Genomic DNA, 17,380 nt, shown 5'->3' on the forward strand with positions numbered 1-17,380 from the left:
TGAGCTGTAATGTCACAGAAGAGCTCTGAACCTCATACAAAGGTACAGTTAGGGGGCAGGGGAGAAGAATCACTTCTCCCTTTAGTAGGCTCTTCTAGTGTGGGAAGAAGGGTGAGCTAGCTTTTTTTTTTTTTTAATTAAAGAAAAGCCCCACTTTCAAAGCCCTAGGAGTGTCTAATTTCAAACCAGTGGCATCCATTGTGAAAGCCAGTGCCGCATTGTTCACAAGATAGCTGGTAATAAGCACCTCCAAGGCAGGGCTCTCTCTTTGCAAATGAGATGGTGTGTGAAAACTTCAAACAGAGTAAATCTAAAACAGACAAGTAAATATTTATTAAAATCTTTAAAGTCCTAGATCCTAAATGAAACTTGTGTCAACAATTGACACCCTGTGGCATTGCAATTCTCACAAAGACGGTTTTACAATGCTTGGGGATAAGGAAGCACAGGAGGGATTTCTGAGCAAACATTACTTAGGGTTAATAGAAAAGGCATGATGCTAAAGAAACCCTTTCCGCTATAAACAGCAACAGTCAGTGGTTTAGTATCATTGATTCAACTGGGTTGCGTTAGTCAAGAATACATGCAGCTATTTTAAAGCTTTCTGCATATTTACTCTTCCACCACTGTTTTTCCTGGTTGAAGTGTAGGTGGACAGTCAACTTTGCCGTACATGTCACTTCACAGCTTCTAAACACTGGAAGCAGCTGGAGTGGTGTAGGGCCCTCTCCACACTTAGGATAGTATTTTCAAGTAAAGCTCCATTGGCCTACCTCTGCTGCTGCTGCATTCAAGGGAAATTTGACCTTGACTTCAAGGGGAGAATTTGGCTGAATGCTTTTGAAAACTTCACCCTTCATTTGCACTGAGCACATCTCCATCCGCTTCATGGACTATTCCTGACAATTTCATGATGACAGCACCTTGATTCTTGGTTTTGAAATATTCCACACCATCCTGATCTTTAACAGGCACATAGCCTGCAACATTGAGTCCTTCATACTGATGCTATGATGCTCACACCTCAGAACTTAAGGGCAACCCTTCTCAGGTCCAAGCTGTTTTTGGACGACCACGGGGCTGGAAGAAAGTCAATAGCAAGAAGTCCCATAAGAATTTTACATTCAGAATTAAACTCCCAGGCACGTAATACTCAAAGTGCTGGCCCCTTAGTGGACATTCTGGTTTGTACAGAAAGTACCATGTTCTATTAATGGACAAGACAATACCCTTCATGAAAAGCCATCAGTGACTTGGATAGTCACTTCTCCAAAGAAAATCGGAGTGCCAAGCAATGAGAGTGTGTCAAAGGTTACTATCACTGCTATGGTAAAGGGAGAAGAATAAAGCCACTCTGCCATATCATCTAGAATTAGAAGCCAGCTGGCATAGGACATGGTTTTTTCTGGGCATGTAGGAAACTTTCCAAAACGAGTTTGTCAAATGCAACACTCCTGCTGCCAGAATACTAACAGGGTCCTCTTTCTTTTGCAGCTTTTTTGGGTTCTTAGGCAGAGAAGGGGATGTTGGGAGCAGCACTGAATCATCTGGTGATAGCCACACCCTAGTGCATAGACTGAACTAGGGATATACTTTGAGGCACTTGTGAAAGATCTTGCTTTAAAGACTTATAAAATGACTATCTGCAAAAGACAGGAAACGGGCAACGCCTGAGACAATACCATGGCAATCTGAACCTTCCAGAGACAGTAGCCACTTTTCATTTGGGAGATCTATTAGAAATGGCAGTGTGGGAGAGGCAGTGAACTTGCAATGACATAACAGAGCATTTTTAGGTGTGAAACCTTTGCCCACCTCAGGAGCAGCTCTGACTTTTCCTGATGTAGAGGAACTGTGTTCAGAGGCAATTGCTGGTTACTCTCTGCGGCATGCTGACCTCCATTGTCAAACACCATGAACTACCTGGGGATGGAAAGTTAGCGTGGGCAACATGCTTGATTCCATCTGGTCCTGCCAAGGATCCTGCTCCTTACCTTACTGGGATAGCCCCGCTCAGTCATGCGCTTGGCCTCTTGGCGCACTAACTCCTCACAGTGCTGCTCTGCCAGCCTTGCTTCCTCCTCCTCCTCTTTCTGGCGCTGTAACTCTTCCTGCTCTTGGAGGTGACGTTCGGTAAGCTGAGTATTTTTAAAGATATGCTATTAAAGTGAGATCACAGGTAGAGACCCAAACTAAAAGGGGGGAAAAGGTCAGGACTCAAGGCTTGAATCAGTGTCAGATCCATCCTAGTTAATTGCATACTTTAATATGGGGGCAGGAGGTTACCTGACTAAGCGCCAGTTACATCTGCTTGTGTGCGTACTCTACCGTTGCTAGCAAAATTGGGAAAGTTTCAGTAGAAAGTTACCGAGAATCTTGTTCTGACACTAAGGAATTTAAGCGCATTTTTCCATGCACTAAAATCTAGCAAAACTGGGTAAGCAAAGTAGATTTGCTAACAGCACCCTAAATGACATGGGCTGCAGGTTTGATGAAGACCTGGGCTCTACCTGGGACTCCAGCTCTTGTTTGCGAGCTGTTTTTAGTTCCTCCTCTTCCTCTCTCTCTCGACGAGTTAGCTCTTTTGCCTCCTCAAGCTCTCTAATCAGCTGTTCCCGGTATTTTACACATTCCTCCTGGGCATGTCTATTTAGCTCCATCTTCTCTTGGATCTGACACAGTCTGCCTGCGAGGACCTGTTTGGAGTAAAATGGGGGATGAAGGGAAGAAATAGGGTAAATAGAAAGAAAGGGGCCAGACTCAGAAACCAAACCAAGCAGATCTTTAACTAGACAGTTAACCCAGTTCTCAGAAAATACACTGGGCCAGCAGAAAAGTCCATCCTCCAGCACAGAGCTAACCAGCATGCCTTACTGAGCCTCTAAGATGTATTCTATGTAAATAATACACCCATGTGAAAGTCCTTATTTCAGCCAGCAGAGTAATCACTGTAGAGAAGGCACCACCTCATTCATCAGTCTGTCTCTGGCCTTCCTCTCTCTCTCCCATTCCTCTTCTCTTTTTTCCCACACTTGTTTAGCTTCTTCCCTGAAGGGGAGAGAGAGAGAGAGAGAGAGTGTTGATCTCCAGCATTATTCCTTGCAATAAAGAGAGAAGAAACAGAGAAGCCTTCAATACCTTATTTCCTGCAGCCTCTCTAGTTTACATGTGTATGCAGAACACTGCAGGAAAGCAATTTGTCTGTTATAAACCTTATGCTCAGGAGTGCTCCTGCCTCCAATAGGGATGGGAAGCCAGGGCCCTGCCAGAAAATTTAGTTTGCAAAGCTTCTCTTCCACAAGTGCATGTCTAGCAAGGAAAGTTCCTCTGCAGCCTGACTTGTCTGGGCATGAATCATCATACCGACTCCTCTAGCTTTCACTGAGCCAAATTCTGCTCCCACTCACACCCCATGGAAACTTTTTGAAGTCAGTGGGGTTACAGTGGATTCTCTTTCAACTTCCATCTCTCTTGAGAAACAAAGGAGACAACACACAACTTTAGAAGTCATACGTAGGCCCCAAAGCTCATTGGCTGGATGATCAAATGCTGGTTAAGTTCTTGTCAAAAAAGTCTGACGAGTCGTGATGTGGATGGGCAAGGATCAGACTTGTTCACCGTTGCCAATCCATTACTTCTAAAAATAGTCGCTCCCTGTTTATTAACTCTAGTACTAGTTGCAGCAAGAGAGACGGATTATGGAATCGCTCCCATCAAGGAGAAGGAACCAGAAGGTCTTGATGCTTTTCAGCCAAAGGAACTGCGTCCTTTCACCTTAATACCCTGGTGCTACCTCCACATTGTGACTGGATGGCTAAACCATTCAACAGAAAAGATGGAAAGTAGAAAAGGACCTAAAACCCATCCCTACTTCTGTAACACAGGACTCTATAATCAACCTTTCCTTCTAAAACTGCCAGACTAACTAGGACGCCAGGAAGAAGATGGCTTCTAGTTGTCCCTTCCTCACCTGTGTGTATCAACAAAGTAACATTTACAGAGTTCTACCAACCTAAAAGAGGATGTTTTTAAAGGGAATCATTCATCACATTTAAACTCTCTCCAGCAACCTACAGGAGGCATGTCAGACTCACCTAAAAATGGTCTCCAGTTCTGCTTCTCGTGCCTTTTCTAACTGGAGCTGCTCCTCAATTACATGTTTCATCCAGGCAGCATCTGCAGCAGCCCGCTCCCGTCTAGCAGAGTGGAGGCGTTGGTCCTCATCTTCCTTCTCTAGAAGGGCTAATAGTATTTGCCTGTCCATCTCCTAGAGAAAAGTCACACACAGAGCAGGTTTTCAAACCTTGTTGCAAGTAAATTCTCAATGTGCACAAACATGCTAATGCCAAAACTGATCACAGACTGGAAGCTCATAACAGAGCCTCAGCACCACTCCTAATTTCCTCTTGCCCTAATTCCACCAGGGGGAGATGGAAGGAGCTTGGTAAGGCTCTGGACAGACAAGAGAGACGCAAACAAAGTAATCAACATGTAGAAGCAGCAGTTTTTAGTGCAAGAAGAGTGTACTACATAGAAGTTAGGTGACCTCTGGTCTTGTCTTACCAGCTCCTGTTGTATCTGCTGTGCACGTCTCTTTAGTTGGGCATTATACTGATGTCTCAAAAAGCGACTAGGAAAAAGAGGATACAAAACCAGACTAGCTCCAAAGTCCCATGTTCTCTTTTAGCAACATTCAGAAAAGCAACCCATGACTAGTACCATCTGTAAGCATTGGTGGGGGAACAGTTCTTACTGCGTTAGTGCAATTTTTTTTCCTCTTGTCTATTTAAAGTGCTAGCCCATCCACTGCTCTGGATTTTCCAGACATACAATATTAAGTAAATTAACATATACAGCCCACAGTGACACTGATAATACTCCCATATACAGTAAGTGCTACCATGGACACAGGAAAGGCTTTCTCCCAACAACCACAGCACTGAACTATACCATATCATACCCAAGCTCCAACTTTTTCCTGCATGCTTCCATTTGCTTCCTCTCTTCTTCCAGCTCCTCCAGCTCCCATTGCTGTTTTAGTAAATTATCTTGCTCTTTCTTCAGTTTTGTTGCCTGTTATAAAAGGAATAGCATTTAAGGGAGCTAAGGTCTCCAAATTCCCCATCCATTCTCAGATTCATTATAGTTACAGGAGGGCAAAAGCAGCACAGAGAACCAGTTACACAGCACAACCTTTTATTTTCCATCAACACTGGAGTAGCATCTGCAATTCTCTTTATCCAGCACTACCATTAGAACAGGGTAAGTTCTTCAGGATGTACTTTCCATATAACAACCAGGCCCATTGAAGCAGCTTGACTCAATGACTGGTTGGTCCTTGTTGACTGAGCAGTAGCCCTAAAGCCTGATCCTGAGAGTTCCAGTAGGAAATAAAGAGACGGGAAGAAGATAAAATCCTCCCTGACCTGGAAGTGTTCTCAGGTATTGGCAGCTAGCAGCATGAAACACTCTTGAGACAAATTCCTTCCAGCAGGAGGCTGGACCCCACCTCAGAAGTGAACCTCTGTTTACTGCCAGCAGTGGGATGAACTTCTAAGAAGAACTAGACTCTCTTTCAAGTGGTTTCTTTTTGGATATGGTAAATATCCCACACTAATCTCACTCTTGCCTTAATGTGTTAGAATATTGGAGACATAACTAGGAACTCCTGTTGGAAAAAAGCCTTCATGCTTGATGAGGTTCCTAAAACAACCCTCCTTTCTCTGAGGCAACAGATGAAATCGGGGTGCTCAAATACTTGAGGAACACATGAAGGCCCAGGGCTAAATCTCACTGAAAGTAGCAACACGCAGGTAGAAAATAAGGAGCCATTGCTAGCAGAACCCATGTCACATCCAATTAGAACCACTGGCCAGAATCATAACATTGGCCTCCCCTCTCCCTTCTAGGATTCCAGAACAAACTCACTGCTCCGGTATCTCCCACCTGGACTGGAGGCTATCAAGTGCACTCTGCTTCAGATGAGGGGAAACTAAATGGTTACCTCCATCTCCCGGAACTTCAGTTCTTCCATTTGTTGCAGTAATGCTTCAGCTCGTTTCTTCTCTTCCAGCTGCCTCTTTTCTTCCTCTTGTTTCATTCTTTCCAGTGCTTCCCTTCGGGCAAGTTCATATTCATTTTCATACCGTCTTTTTTCTTCTCTTTCAGTTGCTTCTTGCTGATTGAGCCCAAACAAAAGGTTTAACGTAATAACTGTAATTCAATACCAAATCACATGTATTTCAACTAATAGAGTGTTTTACATATACAAATATTCTAACATTTTAAAAGCCTGGGTTATCAGTCACTTCAGTAAAAAGCCTGATTTTTCAAACATGTAGAGCACCCAGTGAGCCCCTGGATTCCAACATTTTTTTAAATTAGTTCAAAGCCTTATGCACCTCTAAAGGGATCAAAGAGACAATGCTGAAATGGCGCCCTCTTTATTTGAAATAATGTTTATATCTGTGTGATGCTGACAGACCAGGTGCCAACTCCATGCTAAGGCCCCTAAGCTTCACTGAATACTGACAAGTACATAGATGGAAACCAGTCTGGCTCACCTGCGTGTTACTATTGTTAATATAGACATCAGAGTTAGAAGAATGCGTTCAGACTTTATGAAATGCTTGTAGGATGCTGCATGTATTCACAGCTTATGTTGGTACCCCATGTTAAAAGGTAATATTTAAGTGTTTGCTCTACAACTGTAAACCCCCCTAGTCTGAAGAGAAGCATTAACAAATATGAAATACTAATATACCACAAGAGGTGTCATCTCCTGCCCAACAAAAGACTTTGTTGATTGCTCCCCATGAAGAGGAGACATGCAATAGTTTGAACTTTGGGGGACAGGAATAAAAATCCACATCAAGAAGAAATTGTTATCCCTGTGCTGGCTGGACTTCAGGGAGAAGGCAAAACTTTAAAGTATAAGCACGAGATCCCCAGCTGTTTGGCTGGGTAAGCCCTAAAGGACATACAGAACCTGCACATTACGGCAGCGTCTATTACCTTTTGGAACCTAAGATTATAACTCATTTGTGTGTGTTTACCTACTTTAACCTAATAACTCTTATTTCCTTTTCTTAGTTAGTAAACCTTTAGTTTATTATAGGATTGGCTACAAGCATTGTCTTTGATGAGAAACCTAAGGTACAAATGACCTGCGGTGACTGGGAGTAACCTGAATATTACTGGCAAAGAGTCCTGTGGCACCTTATAGACTAACAGACATATTGGAGCATGACAGGACTCTTTGCCGCTTTTACAGATCCAGACTAACACCACTACCCCTCTGATACACCAAAATATCACAATAATATTCAGGTAACGGTCCATCTATCATAGTGGCAAGATAACCCAGAGTGCCCCAAGGGACTGCCTGTTAAGGCTGTTATAGTGCCTGAGGAGTTCACACTTGATACTTGGTTGGTGAAATCTAATTATAGAACATACAAACAAGGGCACAAATTCCAAATGGGCTGTAACAGTCTGCCCTGTAGTTGGCACCCATGTCCGTGAGCCACTCCAGGAAGCCTGATAATCTGTACTTTCACTGCCAACGTAGCCATCTGCTGTGGGCTGCCTCCAGACTAACTAGAGAGTTAAATAAGACCTTGCTTATTTTGATATCTGAAACTGTTAAGTTTGACAAAGTTTAGTTTGTGGTGTAGGAACAAGTTCTTGAAGATGTGCTCACAGGGGTACTGCATTTAGGGCTCTTAGGTTGGAACAGTGCCATTGGTGCCACAACAAATCATGCAATATATTTAGTCTACTAAGCAATGCCGCTGATTTTATATTATCAGGAAAACAAACCAGAAATAAAGCCAGAAAGGAGATTTATATACTTGCCTGACAGAGAAGATGAGGCAGAATTAAATTGCAAGATCCTATCTTCATGTAAAACAGTGAGGCACCACTATACATTCACTCACAACTGAGTAGAAGAGAGTATTTGGCAGTCCCTTCCACTTCTGACAATACTAATATCTATCCACAGGAGGTGGAAGGCTTGTAAATCTCTACAGAAAGTAAGGTTTCCCAGCGGGAGGTCAGATAAAATAAGCATTCCTCTCCCCCACCCCAAAAAAACCCAAATAGTATCTGCTTTTACATTTCAGCACTCTTCCCACAGCTAAGAGGTACCAGTACGACTTAGAGTGGCAATTCTCAAACTGTGGGTCAAGACCCCAAAGTGGGTTGCGAATCCATTCTAATGGGATCATCAGGGCTAGCATTAGACTTGCTAGGGCCCAGAGCCCGAGCCCCACTGCCTGGGGCCAGGGCCCAAGTCCTGGGTGGTGGGGCTCAGGCTACAGGCCCCCCTCCTGGGGTCATATAATAATTTTTGTTGTCAGAAGGGGGGGAGGGGGTCACAGTGCAATGAAGCTTGAGAAATCCCAGCTTGGAGCAATCCTAGCGTACCTGCTTCTTTTCTGTTAGCTGATCGCCCCAAACATCTATCACATGCTTCCTGTGGAGCTCTGACTCAATCTGAAGAAGAGAACATAGAGATCATCACAAAATCAAGTGGTGCAGTCCGGTCTCCCATTCTGTACTATGTCATATGAAACAGGCTCTAAGAAACTATGATATGGATTGCCAAAGGTCTGCAGACAGGGAGAAATAACCAACTAGTAAGCACTGCATTCCCAGACAACTGTCTGTTCTGGGGTAGCCACAGTGCAACAGCAGAATCCCCTGGGTTTGGCTGTATCAGGGAGATTCTCAGCCTTCAGAAGAGGAGACTAAATGATCCCCTGTCTCAGTTGAGATGCTGGTGAATCTCTTTGGCCAAGGACAGGGCTCTGTGGAGCCTACTGACACACCCCTACCCAAGCCATAGCAGTCACTGCTAAGGATCAGATTGCAGCATGGAACACTGAGCAGCAGAATTCCTTCCAGCAGATTTGCCCACAACCCCAGAAGTGAGCCTTTATACCAGTGGTTGTGGCATGTTTTACAGCCAGCAGTGGGATGCTCTTTCTGCCAAGGTCTGAACATGCAACTGGTACAGCCTTCCTCAGCCCCTGCTAGCCCTAGGACTCCGGTAGCAATTCCAAGCACAGGACTAGTTGGGAATAATCACAAATGTTAAAGAATATAGCAATAAGCAGGCAGAGTGGAGGGCCAGCAGAACAAAGGCTAAGAAAGCACTTTAGTGGTACAGGGTACAATTTGCAAAAGAATCAAAGTCCCTTAGGAAGTTCAGTGCCACTGATTTCCAAAGGGACTTAGCGGATAAAATTTTCAAAAGCATCTAAGCCTACAGTACAAGGCCAGAGCCAAGTATCTGAGAATCTTGCTGTCTGTCTAGTTTCTAGCACTGGCATCAACCTCACCTCACAAGAAGGTGCTTCTACTTTAGTAATTGCATTTGAGGGTCTGCAGAGTCGGTGGAATAATTTTCTTGGCTTGACATGTGTTACTTAATTTTTAAAAATCTAAAACCTGATTTAGTACACTCAGAACATTAGTGAAGTGATCCCAATAATTATCACCTCTCGGAGTTTGGTATTGTTCTTCTTCCAGTGTTCATACAGCAGCTCTTCAGCCACCTATCAACAAAACATGAGAGTCAGACCACAGCAGAGTAGATCAAAGTTTAACAAATATTACAATCTCCCAAAACATCAATTAAGTATGATCAAGGTTGGGAAATACAACACTAGACAATCCCCGCCACACAGCTAGTGAATACATCTTTGGAATGTTACTAGATCCATTTACAAAAAAAAAATTAAAAAACACTCAGTTTAAATCAAAGGGACTGGCCATCCCATCAGCATATCAGGAACATATACTATTGTAATTATATGGGGGGAGGGGGATTATTCTTATTACATCTTAATAAGAGATTAAATCCCAGAATTTTTAGACATATTACTGGATAGAGTTATCTGGCATCTCTCCTCCAGGGGGCTCTCCAAATGCTTTGCAAACTGTCTATTTAAGGACTGACTCATCCACCAGTGACATGCAGCCAATTCATGGTTCAGTTTGGCAACCACTCATGGAACCAGCAACAAGAGGGAAAGTGAAAAATGACTGCCCCAGTTAAAACTGCTGCAGCAATATAAACTAGGCTGAGTATAATTAGTCAGGATCTCAAGGATAGCACCCCAGCTCTTACAGAAAGTGCTGAGGGATCTTCAATAGCAAGATGTCAAGACTAGTTCTTCCTCTCATGTTGTCTGACACTCAGTTAACCAAGCCCAAAACAGGTATTTAGAAATCATGAGTTCCCTTTCCTGCAGGACACAGAATCAGGCAGACACAGGGGACACTTGTTTCTCTAATCAAGTTTTAAATCAAAGAGAGACTTACCCTGAGCCCCAGGTATGAGAAGGACAGAAGGGCACCCCAGCTCAGCCTACACACAGATCTCAGACCACTTCTCACAAGTTACCTTTTTCCGACGCTCTTCTCTAGCAGATTTCAAATCTTCACTTCTCTCTCTGATCTTGTTCAGATCTGACTCCTTGTTCAGTCTCAGCTCCCTGAGTTCTGCTGTTAGCAATTCTCGCTCCTCATACAAAAGTTTCCTAAGTTGTTCTCGTCTCTGCTCCAAGCTGATTTTTTTTTCCTCTTTCATTTTCTCACAGTGATATGCATTCATGCTACCAAAGACACACAGTGGAAGAGAGGATTAAGCATCCTGCTAGCCTAGAGTAAGAGAGTCTGCAAAACAGGGGACCACGGTCAGTCTAATGACACAGACCACTTGCTGTTCCAAAAACCTTCTCAGTTTACCAGACTAAGAAGAAAACTGGACCTGCCAGTGTCCGCTGCCTCCCATACAAGGGCATGCACAAGTCCTTCTGCCCTCGGTGCAGGAATGATGGCGATGCCCCAAGCCCTAATACCAGAGGCCCTAGTGCTGTGGCTCTCAAACTTTTGTCCTGGTGACCCCTTTCACACAGCAAGCCTCTGAGTGCGACCCCCCTCCCCCCCTAGAGTGAAAACACGTTTTAGCACCATTCTAGATGCTGGAGGCAAAGCGGGGTTTGGGGTGGAGGCTGACAGCTCACAACCCCCCGTTTGAGGACCGCTGCCCTCGAACACAAAGCCCTGAGCCCCGGCCCGGCCTCACCTCTGCTGATAGGACCGGCGCGAGCTCCACTGGCTCTGCTTGGAGCTGCAGACTCCGGACTGTTTGAAATAGCGGCTGTTCCGCTCCCACTGCTGCCGCCAACGGGCCTCCTGGTCCCGCTGCCGCACGATCTGCTGCTCCAGGGCCCTGCTCCGGCTGGCCCAGCAGGAGGGCAGCGTAGGCAGCGCCATCTGCGCAGCGCGGCGCGGGCGCGGGGAGTCACCGCGGGGAGTCCCGCTCGTGCCCCCGGGCGAGATGCAGCCACCGGCTGCGGGGCCCGAGGCGCTGCTGGGCTGCCCCAAGGGGCCTTGACCGACCGAGCCCGCGGGGCGGCAGCGGGTGAAGGGCGGACTCACTCCGAGCGGCGCCCGCCGGGGAAACAGTAACGGCTTCAGCACTTCCGGCCTCCGCCGCGCAGCACCATGGCAACGCTTCCGGGCGGGGCTACGGGCGCCTTCGAGGGACACGCTGTCCCTGAGCGCGCAATGAGGCGAGACCGACCCTTGCCCCGCAGCTCGGTCTCGCCCCGCTCTCTCCTCCCCGGTCCCTCCTGTGCGCGCGGGCGGTTTCCCCAGCCGAGCCGTGCAAACCTCCTCCACCAATGTGTGCACGCACACATCGCCCCTCAGACCCCCTGTGCTGCTCACACACATCCCCCCTCAGACCCCCTGTGCTGCTCACACACACATCCCCCCCTCAGACCCCCTGTGCTGCTCTCACACACATTCCCCCCTCAGACCCTCTGTGCTGCTCTCACACACATGCCCCCCTCAGACCCTCTGTGCTGCTCACACACATCCCCCCTCAGACCCCTGTGCTGCTCTCACACACATCCCCCCCTCAGACCCCCTGTGCTGCTCACACACACATCCCCCCTCAGACCCCTGTGCTGCTCACACACACATCCCCCCCTCAGACCCCCTGTGCTGCTCACACACACATCCCCCCTCAGACCCCCTGTGCTGCTCACACACATCCCCCCTCAGACCCCCTGTGCTGCTCACACACACATCCCCCCTCAGACCCCCTGTGCTGCTCACACACACATCCCCCCCTCAGACCCTCTGTGCTGCTCACACACACATCCCCCCTCAGACCCCCTGTGCTGCTCACACACACATCCCCCCCTCAGACCCTCTGTGCTGCTCACACACACATCCCCCCTCAGACCCCCTGTGCTGCTCACACACATCCCCCCTCAGACCCCTGTGCTGCTCTCACACACATCCCCCCCCTCAGACCCCCTGTGCTGCTCACACACACATCCCCTCTCAGTCCCCTGTGCTGCTCACACACACATCCCCCCTCAGACCCCCTGTGCTGCTCTCACACACATCCCCCCTCAGACCCTCTGTGCTGCTCACACACACATCCCCCCTCAGACCCACTGTGCTGCTCACACACACACATCCCCCCCTCAGACCCCCTGTGCTGCTCACACACACATCCCCCCCTCAGACCCCCTGTGCTGCTCACACACACATCCCCCCTCAGACCCCCTGTGCTGCTCACACACATCCCCCCCTCAGACCCCCTGTGCTGCTCACACACACATCCCCCCTCAGACCCCCTGTGCTGCTCTCACACACATCCCCCCCTCAGACCCTCTGTGCTGCTCACACACACATCCCCCCTCAGACCCCTGTGCTGCTCTCACACACATCCCCCCCTCAGACCCCCTGTGCTGCTCACACACACATCCCCCCTCAGACCCCTGTGCTGCTCACACACATCCCCCCTCAGACCCCTGTGCTGCTCTCACACACATCCCCCCCCTCAGACCCCCTGTGCTGCTCACACACACATCCCCTCTCAGTCCCCTGTGCTGCTCACACACACGTCCCCCCTCAGACCCCCTGTGCTGCTCTCACACACATCCCCCCTCAGACCCCCTGTGCTTCTCACACACACATTCCCACTCAGACCCTCTGTGCTGCTCACACACACATCCCCCCTCAGACCCCCTGTGCTGCTCTCACACACATCCCCCCTCAGACCCTTTGTGCTACTCAGACACACATCCCCCCTCAGACCCCCTGTGTTGCTCACACACACATTCCCACTCAGACCCCCTGTGCTCACACACATTTGCACACACACATTCCCCTTCAGACCCCCTGTGCTACTCACACACACATTCCCACTCAGACCCTCTGTGCTGCTCACACACACATTCCCACTCAGACCCTTTGTGCTCACACGTTTGCACATACACATTCCCCCTCAGACCCTCTGTGCTCACACACGTTTGCACGCACATATTCCCCTTCAGACCCTCTGTGCTGCTCACACACACATCCCCCCCTCAGACCCTGTGTGCTCACACACGTTTGCACACACACACATTCCCACTCAGACCCTTTGTGCTCACACGTTTGCACGCATACATTCCCACTCACCCTTTGATGCTCACAATTACATGCACACACATGCACTATTTGCACATGCATGCAGACTGTTTGCATGTACAGTCACATTCACTCTGCATGTATTTTCATTTTGAACAACAAACACATTTGAAAATCTGGCCCTTTATTGTTTAACGAGCCCAGCCAGAAATTCAGGAACGTGAAGGACTCACTAACCTGTCACTGTTACTTGTATTTGTAAAGTCCCTGCTTTGTGCTGGACTTTGTACAAGATACAGAATAAGACATCATCCCTCCCAGGAGCTTACACTAAGTGGATGGATGGTGATCAGACACAGTAACCCCCACCATGAGCCACAGACAATGCAGTTTGCTAGCGCTGCTGGCTTTTTACATCTATTTCCCTATATTGGATTGGCTGGCAGCATTTTATCCAGTGTGGGAGGAGCATTTAAATGGGTATTGTAGAAGGAGTGGTTTACTCTCAAGGGCAATTAGAAGGAAGAGAGTGTGGTCTCACTGGGCTAGGGAGAGTGCTCCAGAGGTATCTGAGTAGTAGGAGAATGCAAGGATGAAGAGAGAAAAGAAGAGGTGAGACAGAATTAATTCCATGGGCAGACACATGCATTTTAAAGGGTCAATCTTGAAAGTAAAGTTATGTATTTAAATTTGCCTGTGCTGCTAATAACACTAGTACTGTTCACCCAGGAAGAATGTTAATGAGCTAATGTATTTTTCACCATTTATGACATTTGTTTGCTTTTATCATTCCAGGCAGGATGACCCAGAAGATGGACTTGTTAGTTTTCCTTTTCCTTCCAACCAGTTTTACTTGTGATGAGGATGGGATGGGAGTTACGATGTTAATGAAATGATGGGATAGTAGTACTGGGAGGGATGACTCTGCAAAGACTCGGGTTATACCTCTGAGCAGACCCAGGACAAAGGAGAAGTTTCCAGTAGCCTGAGCAGCAGACACAAACTGACCTGAGGGCTACTGCAGTAATTGAATACATTGTGGTGGGCCTTCTCTCCTACCTTGTGAGCGCATTAGTAAATGCTACATTCTTGATTGTCATGAAGCAGCCTCAGGTGAAATAATTGAGGTTTCAAACACTGCAGGGGAAGGTTTAGTGCCAAACCGAACACCATTTCAACTGAATTTTGTAAAAAACAAAAAAACAAAAACCATTGATATTGGGCATTAGAAAGCCTTGTTTTTATAAATACCTATTTTTTTGGCCCTGAATTGACTTGAGATGTCTCCTTCTAAGATTAAAAAAATACATGTGAACATTTTAGGCACCTACATTACAGCCTTGCACTCAGTGTGACAGTTAGTAAATCATGCTCTCTTGAGTCTGACCTTACGGAAACTATTTCTTTAGCAGGGAATATTGAAATGGCTGAATTGCCTTCAGTGTCCTGTGTGCAGAATACATGGGTTTCAGAGATGAGCCAGTATTCAAAAGGAACGGAGCTGTCTGCATGTTAACCTTTGGAAAGCAGGCTGTATGATGAGCAAAGCATTACAAAACATCCACAGGCTGACCATTAAGACCAGAGATCTGACCGGCAGTCAAGGAGATACCTCTGATAAGTCTGGCAGTACCACTGGGATGAATCTAACTGAATGGGGTTTTGCTCTGAGCTTTGAGCTGGTGCTGGGTTTTGAAAATGCTCTGTTATTGTCAGCAGTTATCACGGAGTAAGTTGAAATGTTACTTGCACTGGAGGGTTAGGAATTTAATTTCTTTCAGACCTGATTTAAAAGTTACAGTGAATGAGGAACAAGTTGTTGACAACAGCACTTGCTACAGGTGCAGGCAGTGTTGTAGTGGGGGTGAACTCAGAAAGATGAAAGGGAGCACAACCTGGTGTTCTCAACAAGCTAGTCCCAAATCATCTGGTGTCTGTATGAACCTGAAGAAATCTCACTGATTCAAATCAACAATCTATTGATACTCACTCTAATAATCCGATGTCTTGTTGAATTCTGCATTTGGTGCAAGAACATACATAGGCTGATCATCATTATTAGTCACTTAATAAGAGCTCAGGGTTAGAATATCACTGTTATGTAGGGGGGCAAATTAGATGCACTGCCCTATCTTTAGACAGCAGGATGTGGTTGCAAGTTTCTAAGCTTCTGCATCTCCACAAAGGCTGGAGAGACTGTTCTGGTCACATTTTCTAACGGGTGGCAGGTTTTCCTGACATTGCCAAGCAAGGTTATAAACCTAATGGAGATAAGGTTGCAAACTGGATGCATTTTTTAAAGTTGGTGTTCTCATCTCTGGTTTCAAGTATCAGAGGGGTAGCGGTGTTAGTCTGGATCTGGCACCTTATAGACTAATCTCTTTGTTGCGTCTGACGAAGTGGGTATTCACCCACGAAAGCTTATGCTGCAATACATCTGTTAGTCTATAAGATGCCACAGGACTCTTTGTTGCTTTTATCTCTGGTTGTAGGACACCAGAAATGTAAGTCTCTCAAGTAATATTAATAATTTAGACTCATTCATTTGCTTACAGGCCTGGTCAGTAAACTACAAACCTCCCCTAAATTAGGTGCTTTTAATTTATATTATTACTACAAATCTTTCTTAAATAATCCTGCAGCAGGTTCTAGCTATAAAATACCACTCAGATATAGCAATAATCAGCAAGAAGAGCACCCTAATGACTTGAGTATGGCAAAACTGAACTACATGAACTTTTGACCTGGCTGATATAAATTCTCAGAGAGGACAGAGAACTCATACTCAAGAAAGGACCATAGACTTGCAAACAGAAGTCAACAAACTCCAAGACATAGAACAAACTATTCCAAGTGAATCATATTCCAAATACCTTTTATTCACAGTTTATCATCTGTTCACACTCCCTCTTGCTGACAGGTCCAAGTTCTTCAGCTAGAAGTTGTAAAGAAGACAGAGGTTGTGCAACTAACAAATACAAGTGTTTGTGGATTGTAGGCAAATAACTCACACTTAGCTAAATATCGCATACAAGTCATGAACTCTGAATACCTGTGACATCAGAATTGCTTCCATTCTCATTTCACAAAAACTGAGCTGTGCCATCTCTGAATTCATCAAGACAGAGAAGGAGGGTGGGTCTATCGGAGAAAGATTCCACTCAAATACAATTCAACTACTGGGCGCTCAGTCACACATGCTAGAGTGACAGTTGTTTAACAATGTAATCCCGTTTTCACATGCTCATTATTTACTGAAAAATGCCTCCTGAGCTGGATATTTCTATGATTGTTTTCTGCTTAAAGTGCTTTTGTTGTTGTTAAATTTTGAACAAAATCCAGCATTTTTAAAAAGACAAATAGCAATAGGCAACATTCTAAAAAGGAGGTAAAAAAAGTACAGAAATAGAAAGCCAGGTATATCCAGAGCTAGCATTTACAGCTTGCAAAATACATTCTCTTTATACAACTGAGCACAAAACATTTTTGAGGTTTTTTTAAGCATGCACCTAATCACCCTGAGCTTTAATTGCATGTCAATAGACACCTGTCAGTCTGGAGGCTTAAAGCAGCTATTAATATAAATTATTTATACAGTGCTCAAAGTCTACATGACACGTTATAAAAACAGAAAAGGGGTGAAATCCTAACCCTATTGACATAAATGGGAGTTTTGCTATTGACTTCAATAGAGCCAGGATTTCACCCAAGGTCCCGGCCCTCACGATCTAACAAACGAAGAGCCTGATCCTATGAGGTACTGAGGTCACACTGTGTGTGATGAGAGTGTCCAGCACCTGGCAGGATTCGGTCCTAAATAAGCTTAATCTCTTTCATAAGTGCACACTTGTATATGTGTGTTATTAGCAGTTTGAACAGTTATGCAGCCACAAATAAAATGGTTGAACAGGTTCAGTGATCTGTAGGATTTGAG

At 45.9% G+C, this 17,380-nt stretch overlaps 1 protein-coding gene across 2 annotated transcripts; it reads right to left on the minus strand.

Annotated features, from left to right (window-relative positions):
• Positions 1–314: 314 nt before the first annotated feature.
• Positions 315–16,339, minus strand: LOC123351271 (trichoplein keratin filament binding). 2 transcript variants are annotated; one of them, XM_044990567.1, is made up of 12 exons: positions 16,320–16,339; positions 10,415–10,625; positions 9,507–9,563; positions 8,431–8,499; positions 6,005–6,178; positions 4,961–5,073; positions 4,564–4,630; positions 4,095–4,267; positions 2,967–3,048; positions 2,511–2,696; positions 1,995–2,138; positions 315–1,080 (listed from the first exon to the last, which is right to left on the minus strand). In XM_044990567.1, exons 2-12 carry the CDS (start codon positions 10,622–10,624, stop codon positions 1,048–1,050), a joined length of 1,308 nt encoding a protein of 435 aa, XP_044846502.1. In that variant the 5' UTR covers position 10,625; positions 16,320–16,339; the 3' UTR covers positions 315–1,047. The 2 variants fall into 2 exon arrangements, with proteins under 2 accessions (XP_044846502.1, XP_044846500.1); XM_044990565.1 differs by lacking the exon at positions 16,320–16,339 and adding an exon at positions 11,099–11,321.
• Positions 16,340–17,380: the final 1,041 nt, after the last annotated feature.

The sequence above is a fragment of the Mauremys mutica genome, chromosome 16, assembly GCF_020497125.1.
Source record: "Mauremys mutica isolate MM-2020 ecotype Southern chromosome 16, ASM2049712v1, whole genome shotgun sequence".
NCBI classification, from domain to species: domain Eukaryota; kingdom Metazoa; phylum Chordata; order Testudines; family Geoemydidae; genus Mauremys; species Mauremys mutica.